This window comes from Microchirus variegatus (assembly GCF_963457635.1).
Source record: "Microchirus variegatus genome assembly, chromosome: 3".
NCBI lineage: Eukaryota > Metazoa > Chordata > Actinopteri > Pleuronectiformes > Soleidae > Microchirus > Microchirus variegatus.
Window position 1 is genome coordinate 11,177,124 of NC_139804.1, and position 23,555 is coordinate 11,200,678.

At 39.8% G+C, this 23,555-nt stretch overlaps 1 protein-coding gene across 1 annotated transcript; it reads left to right on the forward strand.

Annotated features, from left to right (window-relative positions):
- Positions 1-10,522: 10,522 nt before the first annotated feature.
- On the forward strand, positions 10,523-14,411 carry adora2aa (adenosine A2a receptor a; the record flags this gene model as incomplete). The annotated part of the gene is made up of 2 exons (XM_083886815.1): positions 10,523-10,860; positions 13,388-14,411. The coding sequence occupies 2 exons, from the start codon at positions 10,523-10,525 to the stop codon at positions 14,409-14,411; spliced, it is 1,362 nt and encodes a 453-aa protein (XP_083742941.1).
- Between the last annotated feature and the right edge of the window lie 9,144 nt (positions 14,412-23,555).

Below are 23,555 nucleotides of genomic sequence, written 5' to 3' on the forward strand. Positions count from 1 at the left end.
TGACACTAGCCTTTACATCTGTACAATGTGAGTGTATGCATTTGTCATCTTGCACTCACTATAGCAGGCACATACAGTGAACATCATTGTTACATCCTAACCAAAGTATGAGTGAGTAGAATTTAGGTCGTTTTTGTCTCATTGGATGTGTTTTGATTGTGGGTTCTGTTTAGACCAGAGAGGCTTTAAATAGACAACATAGTCTCTTCATGTTGGGATCATGTGTTGTCAATAATTATTGGAAACTATCAATGAGGCAGTCATTGGTTGGAGGACTCATGTTTGTACGATAACGCAGCATCTGTTCAGAAAGAATAGCACGTTATTCTCTTCCTTGCAGAGGGTTCGATGACAAAACAAATGCAACTCATGCCTTTACAGTTGCAGTGGGTTGGCTTAGCTTAGCTTAGCATAGCATAAAGATACAGTTGCCAGAAAAGGTGACAGGAAACTACCTTACATTCACTTAAAAACTATATAATTATGTGTTAAAAAAAATGACAAGGTGTCATTTCTTGACTGAATATGTGCTCTTTTTTTTTTAGTTTAGTTTGCTTATGAATTGCGCTGTTTCCAGACATTATGCTAAGCTAAGCTAATCGGCTGCAGAATTATCTGACTATTCCTCAAAACACTGCGAAAAACTCTTCTTTTTTTTTCATGTTTAATGAATTGTGCTATGGACTTACTGTGTTCATGCTGATGCTGTAATTAGAGGGGTAGGTTTTGAAGAACTCTTAAGTATGACTATCACACAGAGCAACTATGTAGCACACATTTGTCATTTCATCAGATTTCAGTCGGCTGTTACTTACTTTAAATGCTGCTGACTGCTGCGAGTCACTTGTGCCTCACGCAAAACCAAGTTCACTATATATTTATTTGCACGGTTCCCAATCATTGTAGTGAGGTCACTGCTTTACTCCTGTGTGTCTGAAGTGTATATGAATTTATTAGACCTGACAGTAAGTAGCTGCACTGCGATAAGCTTTTTCTACTCCACACTAACTCCCCTGCCTTAACAGTTGGTGAAACTGTGATGTGTCGTGATCAGACTGTGGTGATCTTTCCTCATCAGACACGTGTGAGGGCGGGGGAACTTCCTCAAACAAGGTCATTTTGGTGAAAACTATTTTGGGAAGTTGGGGGAACTCCCTCGCATGTCTGGTGGAGGTGATCAATAACAACAGTAGAAATCACTTTTATTCCAGCCACCAACACCAACATGTATGGCAGCATTTAACACTCAGTGGTTTGAAGTTAGCACTCGAGCCTGCAGCAGTGACACTTTGTTTTAATGTACGAGAGAGAGTGTGACTGAATTATTTAATGGCTTTTAAAATTGTCAACTCTCTGTTGATGGATTTTGTGATGCCGAGGATTATCAGCCAGCAGTTTTACCGCTTTCTGCTCGATTCCATCACTGGGCCCCACATGTTTTATCGCTCCCACCAGGAACATCTGAGAGCCTCAGAAAGATTTGAATCCTCTCCTGCCTCGAAGCGGAATGTGTTTTGATCATGCTTTAGTGATCCCGGGACTTTACGAGGTCCATCGTACGGCTGGTGTGGAGTGATTGATGAACACTGAGGGACTGGCGAACACTCCGTAGCACATTCCACCTCAACGCGATGCAGCCGTCAGGGACATGTTGCATTGTCTGAGACCTGAGTGTGTGGCTTCACCACAAAGCAAATGTGAACCATGTCCATAATGACTCTGTTGGGTCTACTTCATTATGCTACACATATTAAATGTTTGTTTACTTGAAAATGCTCTGAGAATTCCACTGAATCTGCATTAGTTTGTCTTTTTGGTTCCATGTTGCCTTTTTTTCTGCGCCACGTTGTGTTTTTGGTGTAGAGTTTTTTTTGTTTGTTATTTTTTCCATAAGAGAACATCCTTATCACTACACACAGTGCTCAAATGTTCCCATGGAAAAGTTAAAGCTATTTGTGCGTGTGTGTGTCTAAAGGGACTAAGCTACAGTATTAAGTGCACACGATGATGATAATCAATTGTGTTTTTTTTTTTTTTTAATTTCAAAGAAAGCTCATCTGGTTTTATGTTGCTTTAATAGTTTTTATTTCGGGCAATAATAATAATAATAAAAGACCATTTGAAACACTTGTCATTGTTTATAAAAGTGCAATTTAAACTTACATTTTCAGTCCACTAAAACAAATGATACGGATGAAGTTCCAGGGGAGCATCCTGAATCGCTAGCTTGAGGATCCTTCCTTGACTTTGAAGGAGTTTCTTGGATGTGTCCTCAAACTCGTTCAAAGTCCTTGTCGAGTCTTTCAGTTCAACTGACTTCTTAGTGGTCCAGCCAGGAGTAAGGGGTGTTTTTCCAGCAGAAACACTGAGAAATAAAAAGAGAAACACTTTTCACTGTCCCGCAAAGATCCTACAGTAGCACTGACCATGAACACAACACCAAATGGATTGTTCTTAAGTGTTTTTAGATGTTTTTGGGTCGTATATGATAATATGTTCTCGTATAGAAGCAGATGCTGTTGCTAATATTAGCACATTTTTTATTGTATGTGAGAGAGATAGGAAGGACAGATATGACTAAAATACTTTTTATTTCTTTTTTAAAATGCACTTTAAAAAGTACCTTACATTTTTGCACTGGTTTTATCACCTGCTGCTTATTGGCAGCAGAAAATGCCTGGCCCAGCTAAATGTTTTGGTTTGAAAACTGAGTTTGTAATTGAACTCAACAGAGTTGACACCATTTTCCACCAGTGTAATAATGCCATTAAGGGCAGCAACATATTAAGAAAGCATGCACAATTCAGTGAAGTTGAACAATGTAAATCTGCAGTATTTCTGCCTGTTTGGTCTTTGTGTGAATTGTAGCAGTGTAACTTTATTTGTATGCTGTGTCTTTCCTTCATCTGATAATACATCTGATACTATCAGACCTGATTACTGAGGGGCTGTTTGTGTGTATACAGTGGCATCAAATGGGTGGGCGGGGGCAACAAGTATTTATAAGGCAATATAAGACAAACAAAGTCCTTTGTTTGTCCCACATTGGGGACATTTACAGAGTCACAGCAGTGAGAGTGATGGTACGTGTCTCAGGTCACCTATTATCAGCCATTGTCAATAACAACACTCTCAGTCAGGGGTCTCAAACACAAACGACCTGGGGGCCAATGAGTGTCCAGTCTGTTCATGAGGTCATGTGAAAAAACAAAGTTCCACTGTGGGAAATATCACAATAACGATATAAAGTGTTTGTCAAGATGTGGAATGATACATATTTACCAAAACAAAAACATAAGCCATGCAAATTGAAAAAAACAAACATTTAATAGCATATGGAAAACTGTTGTAAATACACCAAACATGTTCATAATTTTACATTAAATTTAATTATCTTCCCAGATGACATAGGGCAAAAGGGGGGGTCACACACTGGACAGGTCACCAGTCCATCACAGGGACACAGAGACAAACAACCTTTCACTCTCACACTCACACTGATGGTCAATTTACAGTGTCCAATTTACTTAATCCCCAAATGACATGAATGATGAGGACAGGTGAACGTATGATGAGGACAGGTGGATGATAAGGACAGGTGAATGGCGAGGACAGGTGAATGTATGATGAGGACAAGTGGATGATAAGGACAGGTGAATGATGAGGGCAGGTGGATGATAAGGACATGTGAATGATGAGGATAGGTGAATGGCGAGGACAGGTGAATGATGAGGACAGCGAGGGCAGGTGAATTATGAGGACAGGTGAATGATGAGGACAGGTGATTGATGATGAGGACAGGTGAATGATGAGGACAGGTGATTGATGATGAGGACAGGTGAATGACGAGGACAGGTAATTGATGAGGACAGGTGATTGATGATGAGGACAGGTGAATGATGAGGACAGCAAGGGCAGGTGAATTATGAGGACAGGTGAATGATGAGGACAGGTGAATGATGATAAGGACAAGGTGAATGATGAAGACAGATAAATGATGATAAGGATAAGGTGAATGATGAGGACAGGTGAATGAATGATAAGGACAGGTAAATGAATGATGAGGACAGGTGAATGAATGATGAGGACAGGTGAATGAATGATGAGGACAGGTGAATGAATGATGAGGACAGGTGAATGATGAGGACAGGTGATTGATGATGAGGACAGGTGAATGATGAGGACAGGTGATTGATGATGAGGACAGGTGAATGATGAGGACAGGTGATTGATGATGAGGACAGGTGAATGATGAGGACAGGTAATTGATGAGGACAGGTGATTGATGATGAGGACAGGTGAATGACGAGGACAGGTGAATGATGACGACAGGTGAATAATGAGGACAAGGCGAATGATGAGGACAGGTGAGGACAGGTGAATGATGAGGACATGTGAATGATGATAAGGACAAGGTGAATGATGAGGACAGATGAATGTATGATGAGGACAGGTGGATGATAAGGACAGGTGAATGATGAGGACAGGTGAATGATGAGGACAGGTGAGGACAGGTGAATGATGATAAGGACAAGGTGAATGATGAAGACAGGTGAATGATGATAAGGACAAGGTGAATTATGATGACAGGTGAATAATGAGGACAGGTGAATAATGAGGACAGGTGAATTGGTGTTAATTAAGGTCCCTGAGTGAGTGAGAAAGTTAAAGCATTCGTGACTTTCAACTCATTTATAACAACCGCTTTGAGAGGAAACAGACTCACAATCAGCCTCAATATGGTTTAAGAGGGAGGGGTCTGTGTGTGTGTGTGTGTGTGTGTGAGAGAGCGAGAGAGAGAGGGAGAGAGAAGTTCAATCACCGGGACATGATGTAGTGGACAGAGTGGACGGTTCTTGTATGTTCATCATGCCCTGGATGTATAACGTGTTTCCTTCACATCGTCATCGTCATCACCTTGGCAGGAGCAGTGAATGAATATCTGTTCACTCAGTGACTTTCATACGGAAAGTAAAAAAAAAAAAAAAAAAAAATCGTTTATTTTTCGATGAGTGCGCTTTTATCCCACGTACTTTTGCTCCACGTGGATCTGATCTTTTCCTCAGTGACATTTCGTGGGACTTGCACAGATCAACAGAAAGGTGAGTCAAACTGAATCAAAGCAACAACACTTTGACTGTTTTATTTACATTTTTAGACTTGATTGTGTCCAGATGTTTCTGTGCTCCTGCCTGTGCTCATTCAGGTTTAGCCTATAATACAATTAATATGCCCATGTGTTATTTTGTGAATTATTGTGATTTCACACAGCCTGATCCAGATATTCACTCTTACTACAGCTCTTACATTATTTTTAACCACTCAACAAAAGGCTCACCCATGACTATTTAGTCGATCTAAAAATATGCTGCTCTGACTCTAAAGTCCATAGAGAAAATCTGCACATTTTAAGCTTGTAGGGGACACATGAGGTGCTGCTTAACTGCTGCCTCATTTCTTTAGTTTGTTTCAGAAGATAACAGTCACTGATGGAGAAAGCAGTGGATCAACAACTCACATATGTGCCTGTGATGTAAAAATCACTGATTTTTGAATGAACTTTGGTGCAGGACAGTGAGTGGTTCATAAAAAAGCAGCAAACATTTCATTCAAAGTATTAGTCCAATGTTTTTAAAGCTATTCTGGAGTTAAATCAGTTCATTCTGGTGCCAGGACTAGAGACAGGAGGACCGGGCGTGTGTTGGGATAAAGTGTCGCTCTGTCCTCACCTGAGGGAACAAAACCAACACGCACACGCACACACACACACACACACACACACACACACACACACACACACACACACACACACACACACACACACACACACACACACACACACACACACACAGCATTTCCACTTTATAAATCAACACAATTACAAATATCTACTTCATGAATGACATCTACAAAGAACTACTGGTTGCAGTACCATAAAATGTCTGCAGGTGGAGCCCCAGAGCAGAAAGGGCTGGAAAACTTTTTAGATTTTTTTTCTTTTTGGTCCAAAATTTGACAAAAACGTCATACTATATTATGTCGTCCAAAATTTGAAAAAAAATTGACCCAACATTTGACAAAAACGTCATAGTATACTATATCGTCCAAAATTTAAAAAAAAAAATGTACCCAAAATGTTTTGGTTTTTTTTTTGAAAAAATGAGTATAGCATGTTATAGCAACCTAAGGAAGTGATTTGAAGTGAGGACCGGCCAAAATGTCCTCACTCTGTAAAAATGACCTCACTTTGTTGGTTAAAAACCCTCACCGCTCCTCAGAATGACGCAAGTACAAGAACACACACACACACACACACACACACACACACACACACACACACACACACACACACACACACACACACACACACACACACACACACACACACACACACACAAAACAACGACTCAAGATTGGGTTATCAAGAAATAATTCAATTCTTTTAAGATTTATTGATCCTGAAGCATCTTTAAACCTTCCTTTCTTGTTGCTGTGTTTGTATGTTGTTAATAAAACATATTCTGGTTATGTGTAAAATACAAAAAGAAGCAGCCCAGTACAGACCATGATAGAACAAGTAGGTAGATTACAGTCATATGAATAAACATGACTATATAAGTGTAGAGTCACTGTCAGCAGCCGTGCTGTCACCTACAGCATCAAAGTGCTTGTTGGCAGGAAACTGTAGGTGTAAGTACAATGCTGGTATTTTTTGCATCAGCACAGTTTGGAGCAAATTCACTCAAACTTTAACAGACTTGTCACGTTTTTATTGCTTAATCAATTTAGTTTAGGCTCATTTCGTCTGCTTCGTTCCATCATACCAAACCGAACTGTAACATGACAGAAACACACCATTGCGCTCTTGGGAAAGAGAGGAGTGATCGCACACTGTTGCCTTTAAGCGGCTAATGTGAACCAGAGTCTGTCCTCACTTTGTGTCACTTCTTTCTTTCTTTTTTATCTCTGTCTCTGAGATGTTTCATCATTCCATCACAGGATATCTTGTCCAAAGAGGATGTCTCACACTGTTGTAGTTTTCGAGTCATTATCTCCACTACTGACCCAGGGGATTTGTGTTTTTGTTGCTCCAGGGTTTGTGTGAAACACAACACCAAGAGACGACACATGGAATCAAGACAGACTAGATGAATACCCCAGGTCACTCAGCACAGGTGTTGACCAATAAGAGTGTTGTTTGTAAACCAAATAGAAAGATCAAAAAGACAGAAGTCTCTCTGATAAGTAATGTCCATGAAACAACAAGGCTTTGGTAATGGTGTCACCCAACCCAGAGGGAAAAGGCTGAGTGGGAGAGCAAAGACCTCTGTGTTCCAGCACAGCTGTTATCTCCTGAAATGTTTTGTAACCTCAAGACGAAATCCCCTCTGAGGGAATTCAGCCTCCACACACACACGCACGCACACACCAAGCCTTTTATGGCTAATAGTTTGACGGCATCGAGGAATCTAACGCCAGTGTCAGGCAAAACTTGAGAAGGGAGGTGTTTGATGCAGGACTAAGTACAACTTCAGATTACCAAGGTGGCCACGAAGCAACATTAAGGGTGAATTCCAATTCCTTGCTTAACCCTCAATCTTAACCCTCAATCTCAAAAATGTGCGCTGTATCACCCTCAATATTGAGATTTTCCGAGACCACCCTTGGGAGCAAGGTCTACCCATAATGCATTGCGTGTTTTCACATAACAAAGATGCCGTCGAAAGCAGCGAAGCGAGTGCGATACAAATTTTATTTGTTAATAGAGATATAAAAATGATGAAAACCATTGTATTATCTTAGTTTAGGCCCATATTATGGATTACTGACGTCATTGTTGCGTAACATTTATTTTTATTTTACGATCTTTTGTCAATAGCCGGCCTAACGATTGCGCACACGCAATCGTTTGTTATCGTTTACTTTTCAATAAGCCGTGGTGTGTGGTAACTGTCAGCTGAATATGTCCTTGGTTGTGGTATTTGTATGAGTATCATCTTATAACTAACTGACAACCTAATAACTTGACTGACAAACGGATCGTAATAAATAATAGTGCCGTAAATGTGTTCTTCTTCTTCTTTTTTGGAGTTGACAGACTGGACGCATCTTTGGCGTTATTCTGCCCCCTACAGTCTGAAGACGTATCTGCATTTAAAGGTATAACCCAAAATCGACATTTGACCAGCTGCGGATACCGTAGCACTCAGGGAAGGGAGGGGGTGAGCAGAGCAGCAGTTCTTTGTTGTAAATTTCAGCCTCTCCTCTAGATGGCACTATAAACTACTTACTTCACCTTTAAGGGGTGTCCCATTTCTAAGTGACAAAATAACCCTCAACACTTGGTTTTGAGGGCCAGTTAAGATAAGGGTTGAGCTTGAGGGTTAAGATAGGAATTGGAATTGGCCCTAATTTGTTTGGATGCGATGCTTCTGGACCTTGTGGAAAATCTCACATCTCCTGAGGATCTCGTCATGCATGTAAAATGTAGACTCACTCATGGATTTAAGGGCCTCGAAAAAGAATCAGTGACATTTCCTGGTGAAATGAAGGTAAAATGAAATAATGCCGTGAGCTGCTGTCCAGAGAAATGTGCTCCACAGTCTCATAAAGGCTCTGTGATGAGTCAATGTGGAGGGTCTGTATTCCCTATATTTACCAGGTTCACTCCTACTCACTGAATATCACTATTGGAATGTCCGTGTGACCTTTTTGCTCAGTAATGCAGTTGCTTTTTGTGCAGACTCGCAGTGTTTGGACTTGGCTTTTGGCTGCATATTATGAAATCAGTGAAGTAGAAAACACAAATATACAGCGTGGAGGTGAAGAGAGGAGAGGAAGGGTATCCCTCCTTTCAAAGTGTCTGGAAAGATTCTTCCTGACCTGAATACAAACTAAAGTCATGTGAATCTTTGACAGAGCTTCCTGGCCCTGATGTGACTTGATGTTTTCTACTGAGCGTAAAGGAAATGTTTGATCTTTATATGCTGTTTATAGCAGAGGAAGTAGTGGAGATTCTTTCCTCTGAAAGGATTTTCTTATGAAAATATGTCCCTTATCTGTCCTTTAAACATTCTATCATTCACATTAACGTCAGCATTTGTTTTTAATGGTGAGCGTGCCACAGATACTTATCTTTTTATGCGTTTTTCACGACTGGTATATTGTGTCATCCTACACTTGTGAATTTTTCCTCCCTGCTGAAAGGGTTTTCTGGTTTGTTTGTTTGTCGAGAGTTAAGGAAAGAGGATGTTGCCCTTTGTTAAAAGCCCAGAGATTGTGATTTGATTTACAACTTCTTTTATTATAACAGCGATACTAACTTTATTTGTATGGTACTTTTTAAAAACAGACTTTACAAAGTGCTTTCATAGAGCAGTTAATGAAAGCCAAACAACATAAGTTACAATGAGGAATGAATGTATAATAATGGTTATAAAAGATTAAATTAAATATAAAAAAGCTTTAGAGATGTAAAATATGACAAAGAACTGTCAATATAAAGGCTCAATTAAATAAATATGATAGTATGAAAATGGGTTTTAAGAAGTTATATAAAAGATGTCATTATTATTCATTGTTTAATATGTGGTGTATGTAGCATTAGCACATGAAATACCATCAAAATATCAATGACTTTACACTAATGCAAGAATGAGACATTTAAGCCTATGAATTGTTTCCAACATGTGCACGTTCTATTTTTCTAAATTGGCAGAGAGCACAGACCTATTGAAAATAGAGCCATTACATTTCAGCTTTTGTGTTTTGGTAATAGATGTTTTGATGATTTATTGTGAGTCAAACTGTGATTTTGCAAATAATATGGGCTCTACAATAAAATGTGATTGATTGATAAAACCAGAAATTCTAAGTTTTTGTTTTTTAAAAACCTAACATAGGACATTCAGTGTGTAAGAATTAGTGACAGCTAATGATTGTAAGAAAAAAGGACTTCTTCCTCTGTTATTTTGTTTTCTGAAATGTGTCAGGGAATTCTATATATATATACATATATATATATATACATATATATATGCACACAGATGCTGACACTTCTGTCACACTTCTGTTTTCATTGTGACGAGTCTAAATGTAGGTTGTAAATATAGTCTGATGGGTCCGTTATGGTTTACTTCCTGGTTTCTAAAAAAACACTTCCTCTTTTTCAGTTCTGCATCTCTTTATATCCAGTCTCCATCTCGGCTTTTGAGAAGTTCACAGGAGTAAAAACGTTTGAGTGGACGGAGGAGGAGGAGGAGGAGGAGAGACAGTTTGATTTTTTTGACCAGGAGAGGATGGAGCGGACTCTTGTGTCTGGACCTAAAAGATAAATCATCCTGCGTTTGAGCAGAGCTGAAAGTCAAGATTCCGCTCAGCTTCCTGGAGAATCTGGTGGATGTCTTGTCTGTTACTGGGGGTGAGAAGGAGGCTGAGGTCAGAGGCTGCCAGGCTGCAGCTATGGTTGTTGAGTCGAGGTTTCCTGCCTCCTCATCAGTGACCTCTTCGTTTTTGTCTCACCATGCCGGCAGAGCTTGTTGCCTCCGTCCTCTACATCGTCCTGGAGCTCCTGATTGCCGTGTTCTCTGTGCTCGGCAATGTGCTGGTCTGCTGGGCCGTATGCCTTAACAGCAACCTGCAGAGCATCACCAACTTCTTTGTGGTGTCGCTGGCCGTGGCCGACATCGCGGTGGGCGTCCTGGCGATACCCTTCTCCATCGTTATCAGCATCGGCTTCTGCTCCAACTTCTATGGTTGCCTCTTCATCGCCTGCTTTGTGCTGGTTCTCACTCAGAGCTCCATCTTCAGTCTGTTGGCCATCGCTATTGACCGCTACATCGCGATCAAGTTACCACTCAGGTCAGTCAAAAACTCAAGTTATCTACAGATACCAATATTAGTCTGATACAGTCATTTTAGACCATTTATGAACACATTTGTGCTGAGTCATTTCAAAGACATCATTCTCCAACTGTGTCACCAATATTGTTCTCCCCAAAAAGAGGACATAAACAGCCCAAACGTGACTCATTTTTTACAGTCTGTGTATAGTGAAGCATGTGAGAAAAAGGATTTTTGGATTGCATCAGATTTTACATTTCTATCTGTCCGATATCTGATCTAGTGACTCCCATCCCAACATTTTCTTTGTGCCGTGATGGAAAAACTGCAGTTTTCTCTACGGAGTTTGGTATGAGGAGAAAGAGGAGGAGGATATAAGTTTTCAGGGTTTTATAATTTTAAGTTTCCTAACTGCATGTTTTTGGACTGTGGGAGGAAGCCGGAGAAACGCCACGCACACACAGGGAGCCCTTGTTCCACCCGGGGCTCAAACCCAGGGTCTTCTTGCTGCAAAGGCAAGAGCGCTAACCACTACGCCAACCGTGTGGTCCTGTTTTATGTTATGTGTTTACATGTTTTATTTTGTCAGCACTTTAATTTGTAAAAGTTTGCCTTTAATTAAAAACAGTTAATGTGAGATTTGTATCCCCTTAGTAACTAAAAAAAGTAAAATTTATAGTAACTTTTAAGTAAAATAGTGGTACTTGAGTAGAATATTTCAGTACCCTTTGCACCTGTGCCTTAAACTATAAACCATTTATAAAGAACGCTTTTAAAACATGTGCATTTTATGAACTGAATTTAAAAAAATGCCCAAACTTGTTTGTTTTTTTTTCTTCCTTTTTTGGAATTTTTCTCATCATCTGTTTCTGAGTCCCAGACAGTGAGGGTCTCACAATAAAACTTATATTTCATATATCAGTAATGACATATCATCTAAAGAGTGTCCTGAAATGGCATTTCCCACGAGACCATGTCCCCTGACAGTAATCCAGTGCATGTTGCTCTAATTGCTTATACAGACTGTGTGACTCTCTGCTAAAACCCCTGTGTAATGTGACTTTATGGCTGTTTTAAAACACTATGCTCAGTCACGCTCTTTAGACTGAGCATCAGCTTGGGTTTAATGCTCACATTTGCTGAGGGCAGTTTGACCACAGTCCATTAAACCTGTCCACTGATGACACGACTGCAGCACAGAGTGTGACCTCATCAGACTGAAATATTCAACCTGCTCCCGCTGAAGATTTATGAGGGTTTGTCTACGTTGTTTTCTGCATCGGGGGGGGGGGGGGGGGGGGGGGGTCGTTGTTTTGCAGCATTAACATTTCAACTTTGACTTCTTGAGAACGCAATAGACACAAGCCAAACATCTCAGCTGCTCTCCCACACTGTGCTGCTGACGCGCTCAAAATAGACTCTTCCTTTGTGGAGTCCTGAAAAACTCTTTCTTTGTTTATATTTTCTCTTTTAGTTCCGGGGATGAGAAATGGTGCCATGGAGTGTTCAGACGAGCATGTTAGAAAACCCAGGGGGAAATGAGACACATAGCTTAGAGAGAATATCATGAAATTCTTACTGACAGTATACCACAACCTTCATTCATACTGTATTGTTCTCCTCTCCTTGGTCTTGTTAACAAATTTCCTATTGTTATTAGTTAATGGCAAATATGAAATTTTTTTGATATTTTGACATTACTCTGCATAAGACGTTTATTGAACAAGCAAGAGAAAGCCTATAATTAATTCACCAAAATTAAACTAATTCAACATTTTCAAAGTAAGAGTTCACCAGTAGATGTGAATGAAGTTATTAAAATTTTTCCTTTCTTGGTGTAACACTTTGTAGACGGTTGCTCTGTGCATGAAGACCAGTGTAATATAGCCAACTCAGGGCAAATCAAACAGCATTTTATTTATATTTAAAGAACTTTAGCTTATAGCTCTGATACTGGTCAAAATCATTGGGTCGGGCTTGGATATCGGGAAAAAGAATAAAAATAATATCCAGTGTGATCTTTAAGATCAAACAAAAATCAGTACAAGCATTTCTATCTTTTAATTGTTGGCTGTGTATTTCTTCTTTACACAGATCAGCTCTAAATGCATCAGGACAAATGTGTAATGCAAACAAAACTTGTTTAAAATATGTGAAATGACTGAATCAGACTGATTTTGGCATTGGAAGATACTCAAAGTTAGCATGTAGGTGTCGGACAGAGCCATTCCTACTTTTTGATTGCAGATGGTTGACTTCAGAGGACATTGATAAGGATATCATATGTTTTTCAGATAACATGATGTTCACAGATGTGTGTTGTGTTTCTAAAAGTGTAAACGTGACCTGGAGCTGCTCTCCACAACTGTGTATTGCCCTAACCCTAACCCTTTTATTGAGTGTAAGATGGTTGCGTACAGTTTTGTGTCTATCATGGAAAGCTTATTTTTCAGGACTATAGATTGTAGTTAAAAAAAAAAAAACACATGCCAATCTGTGACAGATGAAGCTGATATTTGGTATTTTGCATCATCTTCCTCCTCAGATACAACAGTTTGGTGACAGGCCAGCGAGCCCAAGGCATCATCGCCATCTGCTGGGTTTTATCCATCGTCATCGGTCTGACCCCGATGATGGGTTGGCACGAGGGGCTCGAGTCAACGCTCCCAAAACCTGCCGAAAACAGCACCTGTCTGCCTGGTCTGATGAAGTGCCTGTTTGAGAAGGTGGTGACCATGGAGTACATGGTCTACTTCAACTTTTTTGCCTGTGTACTGATTCCTCTGCTGCTGATGCTGGCCATCTACCTGCGTATCTTCATGGCCGCTCGTCACCAGCTCAAACTGATTGAGCTGAAAGCATTTCATGGTGAGAAGTCTCGCTCCACGCTGCAGAAAGAGGTGCAGGCAGCCAAGTCTCTGGCCATCATTGTGGGGCTGTTTGCCGTCTGCTGGCTGCCTCTACACATCATCAACTGCTTCACCCTCTTCTGTCCTCTATGTGAGCGTCCTCTATCCTGGATCATGTATTTGGCCATAATCCTCTCTCACGCCAACTCTGTGGTCAACCCCTTCATCTACGCCTACCGAATCAAGGAGTTCAGACTGACCTTCCGTAGGATTATCCGGCGCCATATCCTGGGCCAGCACGAGATGTTTGAGAGTGGCAGCAGTAAACGCAACTCCACTTACAACAGCGTCACAGACTCCATCAGGCTGAAGGCAAACGGCCTCAGCTTTCAGTTTTTCACTGAACACAGTGGCAGCAGCAGCTGTGAAAGCACTTACCACTGTCCGACATACATCTCTCCTGTAGGGGGAGGACTGGTGGCGGCGTCAGGCCCCCCTCTATCAGTCATCATCTCCCACTGTCCTAAGACAGAGCTGTGTCCATTGCAAGCCCTCACACAAACTCAGATACCAGGGGATCATCATCTACAGTTCTCAGAGCAGCAGCAGCAGCAGTACTGCAGTGGACCAGTCGTCGTGGAGGACACAGACCTGGTCTCTTCACTGTTCAACAGACAGGACAGGAAGTGCTGCTTAAGTGAAGTGGCAAAGGTGTCCTGACACAGGAGGGAATTATAGTTGTTGTTTGTTCAACAGCAGCTGGCAAAAAATGAGGATTAGCTCTGCAATGAAAATGGATGTTTGTGCAGAAAATTAATGGCAGCAAACATTCACTAAAATAGCAAAAAAGCAGTAAAATGCATAAAGGACTATCTTATATTATCTTATTAGAACTGACTCCTCAGTTTAATTTAAACCACAGTGCCTCAATGACTCAATGGTACAGACACTTCTTTACTGCGTCTCATTTTCCTCTTTTCAGATCATTGAAGGACTCATTGAAGGATTTATGGACATTTAGGTAAAGCTACAACCAGCTGAACACCTTTGGCAGAAACATTCAAGCCCCACTTATTCAAAACAGCTCTCATTTTACAATGATGATCAATGAATGAAATATTTCAGATTGGGCTGCAATGATTATTTGATTAATCGGTTTGAGGGTTTCTCTGATTTTTCAGTTTCTTAAATGTGAATATTGTCTGGTTTCTTTGCTCCATATAACAAAGAAATCATTAAAAACCAATTAATTTTAGTTTGTGGACAAAACAAGACATTGTGCTGCATGAATGAACTAAATGAGATTTGTTGGTTTATACAGACATTAAAAACAATAAATGTGTGTGAGTGTGTGTGAGAAAAGCCACAGACACGGGCCATTTCCATGTTTGCACCAAAAAAAAAAAAGTTATCCATTAATCAATAAAATAATCGAACGATTAATCGATTGTGAAAATAAGCGTTAGTTGCAGCCCTAATTTCAGATTCTGTCGATAGTTTCCCCTTAAATTCCAAACTATATCGCCTTACAACTGATAATTACTTAATCATGCAACCCATTTGAATGTGTCAAATGACATTTTCCTCCTGTGTTGTACTCTGTGATTGATCCTCACCATCTCTTTAGAGATGTTTCATCTTCAGCTGTCTGAACAGAACATATTCTCCCTGTGTCTCTTGTCTTAACTTTTGTGTGGTTCACACAAATCTATACATTACGTCTTATCGATAATGGAGAGAAAAGTAGCACAGACATGGACACAAGTGCATAAGCTGACCGTGCCCATTAGGATGATACACTGTAAAGTGGCAACGTACAGTAAAGAGGAGGCTGGAGGTGACGATTGAAAGCTTTTGCTGGAGCACATTATCAAGAGGCCCTTGATTAAGGCACATATAAATATATATATACGACTTATTCTAAGGCTATGATAACTATATTTCATACACTGACACAGACCTACACCATCTTAAATGTTACACTTTTAAGATGTGATAGACTCACCAAAGCACCACTGATAAACAAGAGAGTGGATCTCTATTATTATTGTTATTATTATTCATCAACTTTGTTTAATTGTAAATTAAATGAACATACTCTCGTTTGTGAGTAAAGCCTGACAACTCAGTTAATGATATTCCAGGAATAAAGATATAAAGAACATCTGAAAGATTCCACATGACACCACTACCACGACTCATAAACAGTGCATTACAATACCTTTCTACACATAAATGTGCCAGTTTGTCATTTTTTTTAGCTGAACCCCTTTGTGATGCCCTTCAGGACAATGTTAATTAATTTTTTTTTTTGTTTTGCATATCATTTTACAAGTTCTTATGACTTCTGATTATTATCATTTCTGGGTGATCTGTTGTCTCTATTTATACTGAATAAAATCCAGGACAGTACATGTATGTGTCAGTAGCCTCAGAGTAAATAAAAAACCTCAGAGTTGGTAATGTGATGTCGATCGGTGACCTTGTGTTTGCTCAGTGTGATCATGTGACTTGACTGTGTGCTTATTTAAGTGAAATTCATGAAGATGTCTGACATGGTTTTGAAGATGCTGTTTGTAAATGATTTCATTTTAAACTAGAAAACAAAGTCCAGTTCTGTCTTTAAATAAGTCATTGTAATATTTTCAAAGTGTGCTCATTGTATTAAAATGGCAAGGATTGAAAAGATGCAGCAGAGGTCCTGTTTCATATCAGATCTCATCACAGATCTCTGTTGCCCATTCAGGAAAGTGGTTTGTGAAGCAGTCAAAGCGTCTTTGCATGTCTTTATTTTGGCAGCTCTTATCCATGTCCCCATGTGAGTTCAGGTTGCATACATAAGCCACAGTCTCCCTTGGGTTGTGCTGTGTTTTCTTAGTGATTCGTCACAGAAACTCTCTGATCCCTGCGCACACTGCTGCTGCAGCTTATCTTCTCAGCTGGATTGTAGCAGAGCTATGGTTCTTGGCTATGACAGCTGTATTAAAAAAAAATAAAAACTCACTTTATAGTCTAAAAGAAATTATAAGTTTATGTAAATTGTTAGGAGACTACGGTAGCCTTTGCAAACCAAAAAGGATGTAAAGAGCTTTAAAGGTGCACAATAAATCTAAAGCAATTGGCCATAAAATCCTCCTACAGTTTTTCTCGATTGTTTAAACACATTTTCTGAAAGCTTGCCTCATGCTCTCAGAACTCTACACACAAAATCCAAAAATACACACACAATGGGCAAACCCCCTCAATTCTCCTGCAAAATGAAACTTAACTTTCAAAACAATGTTATTTCTTCTCAAAATTATATTTTGTTTTCAAATGACACACAAACCATCATATCAATAGACATTTATAAGAACCAGTTGAACACTGATGTGATCAATGTAAAACACTATGATGAATGGAAAACACTTCTTCTCCTGACTTAGGCCTTTTTCAGTGTTTAGTGTTAAACTTACTACAGACAGTACATACATAACTGTGTAAAATATTTTAGAATATTGTTTTTATAGGAACTGTGATGGACTGGTGAACTGTCCAGGGTGTGACCCCGCCGATCGCCCTATGTCACCCCGCGACCCTCTGCTGGAGGATGAAGCGGTAGATAATGGATAGTGTTTTACAACTGCAATTTGAGTGTAAAGCAGGAATTGTGCTTGTAGTTTAGCAGAGTTGGTTCAGGGAGTTGGTGCATGAGTTACCTGTTGTGGTCATTGTGTCTCAAGTACCAGAATTTGTGTGTAAACAATTGAGAAAAACTGTAATATGTCACAGAGACTCAGAAAATAATGTTCATATAACAAACTGAACTCACCAACAACAACAGTACAGCCAAAATATTTGCATTAAAAAAAAATATTTTGCAGACTGCAAATCATGTTTATGTTTTGAAATCATGTTTTGGCATGTGGCGCCACCTACCGCCGTCTACCAATCATTGCAGTCAGTAGAGTCTCAGCTGCCGAGCAACCATGGGTTTCGTTTTTTGACGTAACTGGAACAACATTTTTTTGTTCAATTTCAGTATTAGGCCTCATTTGGACAGTAGCATCTTGAAATGTTACAGTAAACCTTGTAGGATGGAAGTCAAACATGTGTAACTGTTACCTACTGATTTGAATGTGAAATTAGTCAAAGTAAAACGTCTGTGTTGCGTGGGGGTTGTTTTTCCTAACTCTTTTAAGACCTGAAACTCAGCAGAGCAGTGTTGGGTTGGGCTTTTCAAACATACACACAATAAAATGTCCTTCATCTTCAATCTTCCTTGGACATCATTGTCCAACCAGTAGCTAATAAAGTGTCCATCTGTGTCTGTGTAGACTAGACTCCATGGATACAAGCGACAGCAACAGCAGCAGGTCCTTGTTCTGGTGTTTTAAAGACTGCATCTTTGAAAAGGAGAAGATGCAATGTGTGTGTGTGTGTGTGTGTGTGTGTGTGTGTGTGTGTGTGTGTCTCCACATTATAAAGGCCGGTTCATCTTTCTGAAAGCCTTAAAGCCTCAGTCACAACACCGATTTAGCAGCTCCTGCTGTGTGTCCAGTCCAGTCCAAACTCTTCGGAATAAACAGTTTATATTTGGACCAGAAAATGTTTGTGACGATTCTATTCGGAGGTCAGTAAAGTTCATAGTGAGATTTAGTATATCATCTTTTAATCAATGTGGCTGTTATTGATTTACTTTCTGTAAAATACACTCACTGTCCACTTTATTAGGTACATCTGTTCATCAAGCAAATGAACAGCAACACACTGTATTTAAAGATGTAAACTTGATTAAGTTTAAACTGAGCATCAGACTGATGGAGAAAGGTGATTCAAATGACTTTGAACGTGGTTGTTGGTTCCAGATGAGATCTTCAGAGTATTTGTGAAACTACTGATCTGCTGGGATTTTCATCTCTTGGGTTTACAAAGAATGGTCTGAAAAGGAGAAAATATCCAGCGAGCTGCATTTCTCTGGGAGAAAATGCCCTGTTGATGCCAGAGGTCAGGGAGGAATGACCAGACGTTTGTGAAATAACAGAAAAGCAACAGTAACTCAAATAACCATTTCTTATAACCAAGTTTTGAGGAAGACACAACAACTTAGTGGTAAATCCTGTATATGTAATAAATTGGTGACTGAGTGTACATACAGTAACGACCATGTATGTAAGTGGACCGTGCTTTTAAATGTCTTGACAGATGGCAGGATGGAAATGTACAATCTCAACTGTCGGCTGATAAACTTCATTCACCGCTTAAAGGAGAGATGCGGTCTGGACTATAAAGGTGAACTTTTTAGTGCAGCAGAGTTAAGTTCTAGTCTCTGCTGTGGTATTTCTCTTTATATTCATCTGTCTATCTTTTTATATATATATGTACTGTAGAGTGTGTGGAGCTGATGGACAGCAGTGGAGCACTGATGAACTTAGAGGAGAAGCAGCACAGTGACGCTCTTGCCAGCAGCGTGCTGACACAGAGACAATACTACGTGCTGCTGCGGGTCTGCCGTAAGTCTGTCTACTCCATCCATCCATCCATCCATCCATCCATCCATCCATCCATCCATCCATCCATCCATCCATCCATCCATCCATCAATATTCTAGGGGGACAGAGCCTTTTCTGTGGCAGGCCTGAAACAGTTGAACTATATTTGAGCTGCCACTATTGCTTTGGTTTTTAATACCAGCTGAACTGGCCCTTTATTTCATTTATTTATTCTTATTTTAATGGGTGCAAATCTTATTGTTCCTGTTGTTTTTACTCATTTTATTTGCTGACTGTTCTAATTGTACTTTACTGCTTCCTTTAACTTAATTTAAACCTGAAAAGCAGTGTTGTTAAATGTGCTTTATAAACACATTTGACCTTGACCATGACATCAGCATATAATGGATCTAGCAATTATATATAATATTATATTAATGTACAATCAAGAGCTGATGGACAATGTGAATTTCCCATAGGGGTTTCAATAAAGTATTTATACATCTCTCTATCTAATATAATGATCAATTATCAGCCAGATGCTTCATATTATTTACTGTCCTGAGCTGTAAGATATCTTCAGAATAATGTTTATATAATGCCTCTTTCTCTCACTGTTAGATAACTAAATAAACTTTGTAAACCACTCATTCATCTGCACCATAGTCACCAAAGTCCACAGAGAAAATCATCAGTTTGATCTTGTAGTGACGGAGGAGTTGCTGGCCTAAGCTTGTGTCACTTCATTCAATCCAAATAAAGGAATTTCAAACCCCAAAGTCATAAGATACCACAGTGTAGATGTTCTGACCATCAGTCTGTTTGGTACTTTTAGTTTGAGTTTCTCTCCTCCTTTAAGAGTGTCTGTGTGAGTGTGGTGTGTTTGTGTCTCTGGTCTGTCAATCACAGCAGCCAGGTAAGAAGAGTGGCTCACCATGATCACAAACTCTCTCTATAACCTGCACCTCCGTCCTCATCACCTTTCCAAACAAAACCGGTGTTGTTGAAATTAAGTAGAAGATTGCTGTAGTGTGTGTATTTTTTTATCCTTTGCGTTTGAGTTCTTCTTGTTTATTAAAGATAAATAACAATTGTAATATTGTTTAAGAGAAATTGTTAATTTTTAAATTTATGGTAGCAGTAGGAGAGTGAGGGCATTTTTGTTTCATTTTACTTACAATCATTTTTATTATTTTGTTTTCCCTTTTTTTGCAGGTAAGATTAGATCATTTTGGTTTGTTATTTTGGCATTTATCCTCTCTGGGTTTAATAAAACTTCTACACTTTTTGAACAAACTTTTGATTTTGGCTTTCCCTGGTTTCCCTAGGCCAGGGCCATAACAGTAGATTACTGATGGAAGCAGCAGTGAATTCACAACACTTATGTCCTTACAGATTTTCACTCTGGACTTTTGTGTGAGAGAGTAAATGATTTCCAAACTGTTCCCAGTCAAACGCCTGTCTGACAGTGAATTAAGCATGATCTTAAGATATTGTTGACTTAAGCAGGTGTAGAATTTATTTGCTGAGCCTCCTGTTAAGTGTGTGTTTTTCCTTTCTGTCCCTGGTGACAGCCATATTATCAGTAGGACAGTAGGAGTGTCTGGGTTCTGGATGGGTCAACTCGAGAGCATGTCCACCTAAGTCTCATACAACCACATTTAAAAAAAAAAAACTTGAACTATACCTTTAGGTTGCCTGTACTAATAAAATTATGGCTTCTCTTCAGGAGTCGATGACACTGGGATTCGGAAATATGTGTCTCTCTTAAACAACTGCAGTCAGAGTCACCTGGAGTTAACAGGTAAATCCAAGCATCAAATTAAAGGAAGGACAGCTGAAACGGCTATCTGGCGCCTCCTATTGGTCAAACACATGTCTGTAATTTGAGAAAGCTCTGACAAAAGCAAACGTATGTCTCTGGTGTAGATCTGATGAAGAAACTGTCAAACCTCAACAAGGAGGGGGACAAACGGATCAGAGGAAGAGGAACACACGGGAGTAAACCTGGCAACCGAACAAGGGGCAAGATCATCTCTGCAAATAACAATAAGAAATAAAATTAATTAAATGTACCTTGTATCAGTCACTATACACTCAAATGTACACTGACCACACTGAACCAACACAGTAAACAAGTCAATAAATACACTGTATATTTTAATCATGATTATAATGGCGTGATCGGTGAGTAGTTCTGTATTAGAAGATGGTTGAAAATCAGTGTCTCGTAAATCAGGGACTTCTGTTTATTATCTCACATGTACAAACTAACAGAAAAAAATTAACCACTGATCCTTGTGTGTTATAATAGTTGAATAGTTGTCTTGGCCAGGGACACTCTATTGGCCTATAGATTAATGGAACTGTAAATCAAACCCTCAACATTTTATTTGAAAGACAACTCATTCTACCGCTAATCCATTATCACCCCAAAATATATACACTTATGTATATAAACAATATTTAGTGTTGTGCTGTATTTATATTATTTTGTAGGAAGCCTATACCGCAATTATTAGTGGCACTTAATGGCGAGACTGCAGAGCACAACAATGACTATGGTGACCTCCTCATGCCAGAAAGTACTTAATCTACAGTTTTTGTCTCAAATGTTCTTCCTTACATGATCTAATTACGGGTTTTATTGCCATATTGTTATCTAACATCTAGAAATTATCCCGATCCTCCAATCAGGTTCTGAATGGGCGGGTTTAAACTCCAGAAGGTAGCTATCACTTTTGTTGTGTTGTTCCGGTCAACCAAACCTAACCTAGCGAACTAGCTTCAGAAGCGCTGGTAGCAAGTTGAGAGACAAGCCTTGTCAACATTAGTAGCAGTGTAACACAGTTCAGGCGTGTATTTCTACCTACAGGGCGATTCAAGGACTGCGTGCGCATTTTCTTCCAAACAGTGGAGCTTTGGACTTCAATCTGGGGGTAACTATTGAAGTGCTTTGGCTGCTCTCTCGACTTTAAAACATACTGATGATAATGTGTGTGAAAGATGTACGGTAGCTGTTGGTGTTAGCCAGCGGGAGCCATAGTCCAGTTTGGAAGAGTTCGTTCAAGATGCTAACTCCTCCTCGTACCTGTATTTTAAGAAAAAGTCTCAAACATGCAACAGCTGCGTTGAAATGAAAAAATATTTAGCGTTTTATATCGCCACCAAAGTGACATTGCTGTGTGGTTGGATTAAATGTACTCTAAACTGAGGTTATTGCAGTGAAGTAGCGCCTCTCCACTGTTGCGCACAGGAGGGTTTTTTTCGTGAATCACAACAAAAGGATTTTTTATAACAAGCTGGCAGCTAGCTTGTGAGGCTAACGGCAGCTGACCGAGCAATAGCAGGACTTCTTGGTTAATTTACTCTGATCTCCTTAGTTCAGTTAACTGTCCTGTTAACTGTTTAGCTTTCCATGATTAACGAAGACCGTGTTAGCATGTTGCTTGTTAGCACTGTACAAGCTAACGCTAGTGAACTTATTGTTGTGATTTGAGTCCAGCAGGCCCCCCCACCAGGTAGCTAGCTGCCCGGCCTTTCTGAACCATTTGGTGTTAGCATTCTGTCACAGAATCAAAATAGTGTCTTCACATTCATTTGAAAGCGTTCCCTGTGCTGCTCGATGTTTTCATAGCGGTGTGATGTACACACACCGGGTGATTTAACTTGACCAGTTTGCAAGTTATTAAGCGTAGATGGTGTTATGAGTGTATGTGACATATAAACTATATGGTGGATTAAGACACTATTTTCCAATAATCCTGTTTGATTTTAACCTTTCAATCTTTTTCATAAAAAAACTGTCAAATACACTCTCCGGCCACTTTATTAGGCACACCTGTTCAGCTGCTTGTTTATGCAAATATCTACCCAGCCAATCGCACGACAGCAACTCAATGCACTTGCACGTAGAGTCGTTCAAGAATAGCTGCTGAAGTTCAAACAGAGCATCAGAATGAGGAAGACATGTGATTTGAGTAACTTTGAACGTTTATGCTCGACGGGCTTGTCTGAAATTGATGTCAACTCAAGTCATGTTTACCTGTACAGCACATAAAAACAACAGGCTTTGAGCAACAGAGAAAGCTTTATCACCTTTGGTTTAAAATGAGAAAGGTTAACTGACTGGAGTTACTTAGGAGCATAATGTGGGACTAGGAGATCTGTAATGTATAAAGGCACATGTTTTATTTGTAATGATGTACTCTGTCACTTTTTCCTCAGGTTTTCCTCTCGTTTTGGTACACTTTGCTAGCACTGGCTTCCACTGTGTTTGACTCACTGGGCTCTAGAGGGGGGCCCGTCCGAGCAAGGGTCCAAACTGTAGCTCCAGGTCCCCTCTGTCGTTGTGTGCGAGTACCTCTGGAGACTCTCAGCTTGGCCAGCTAAG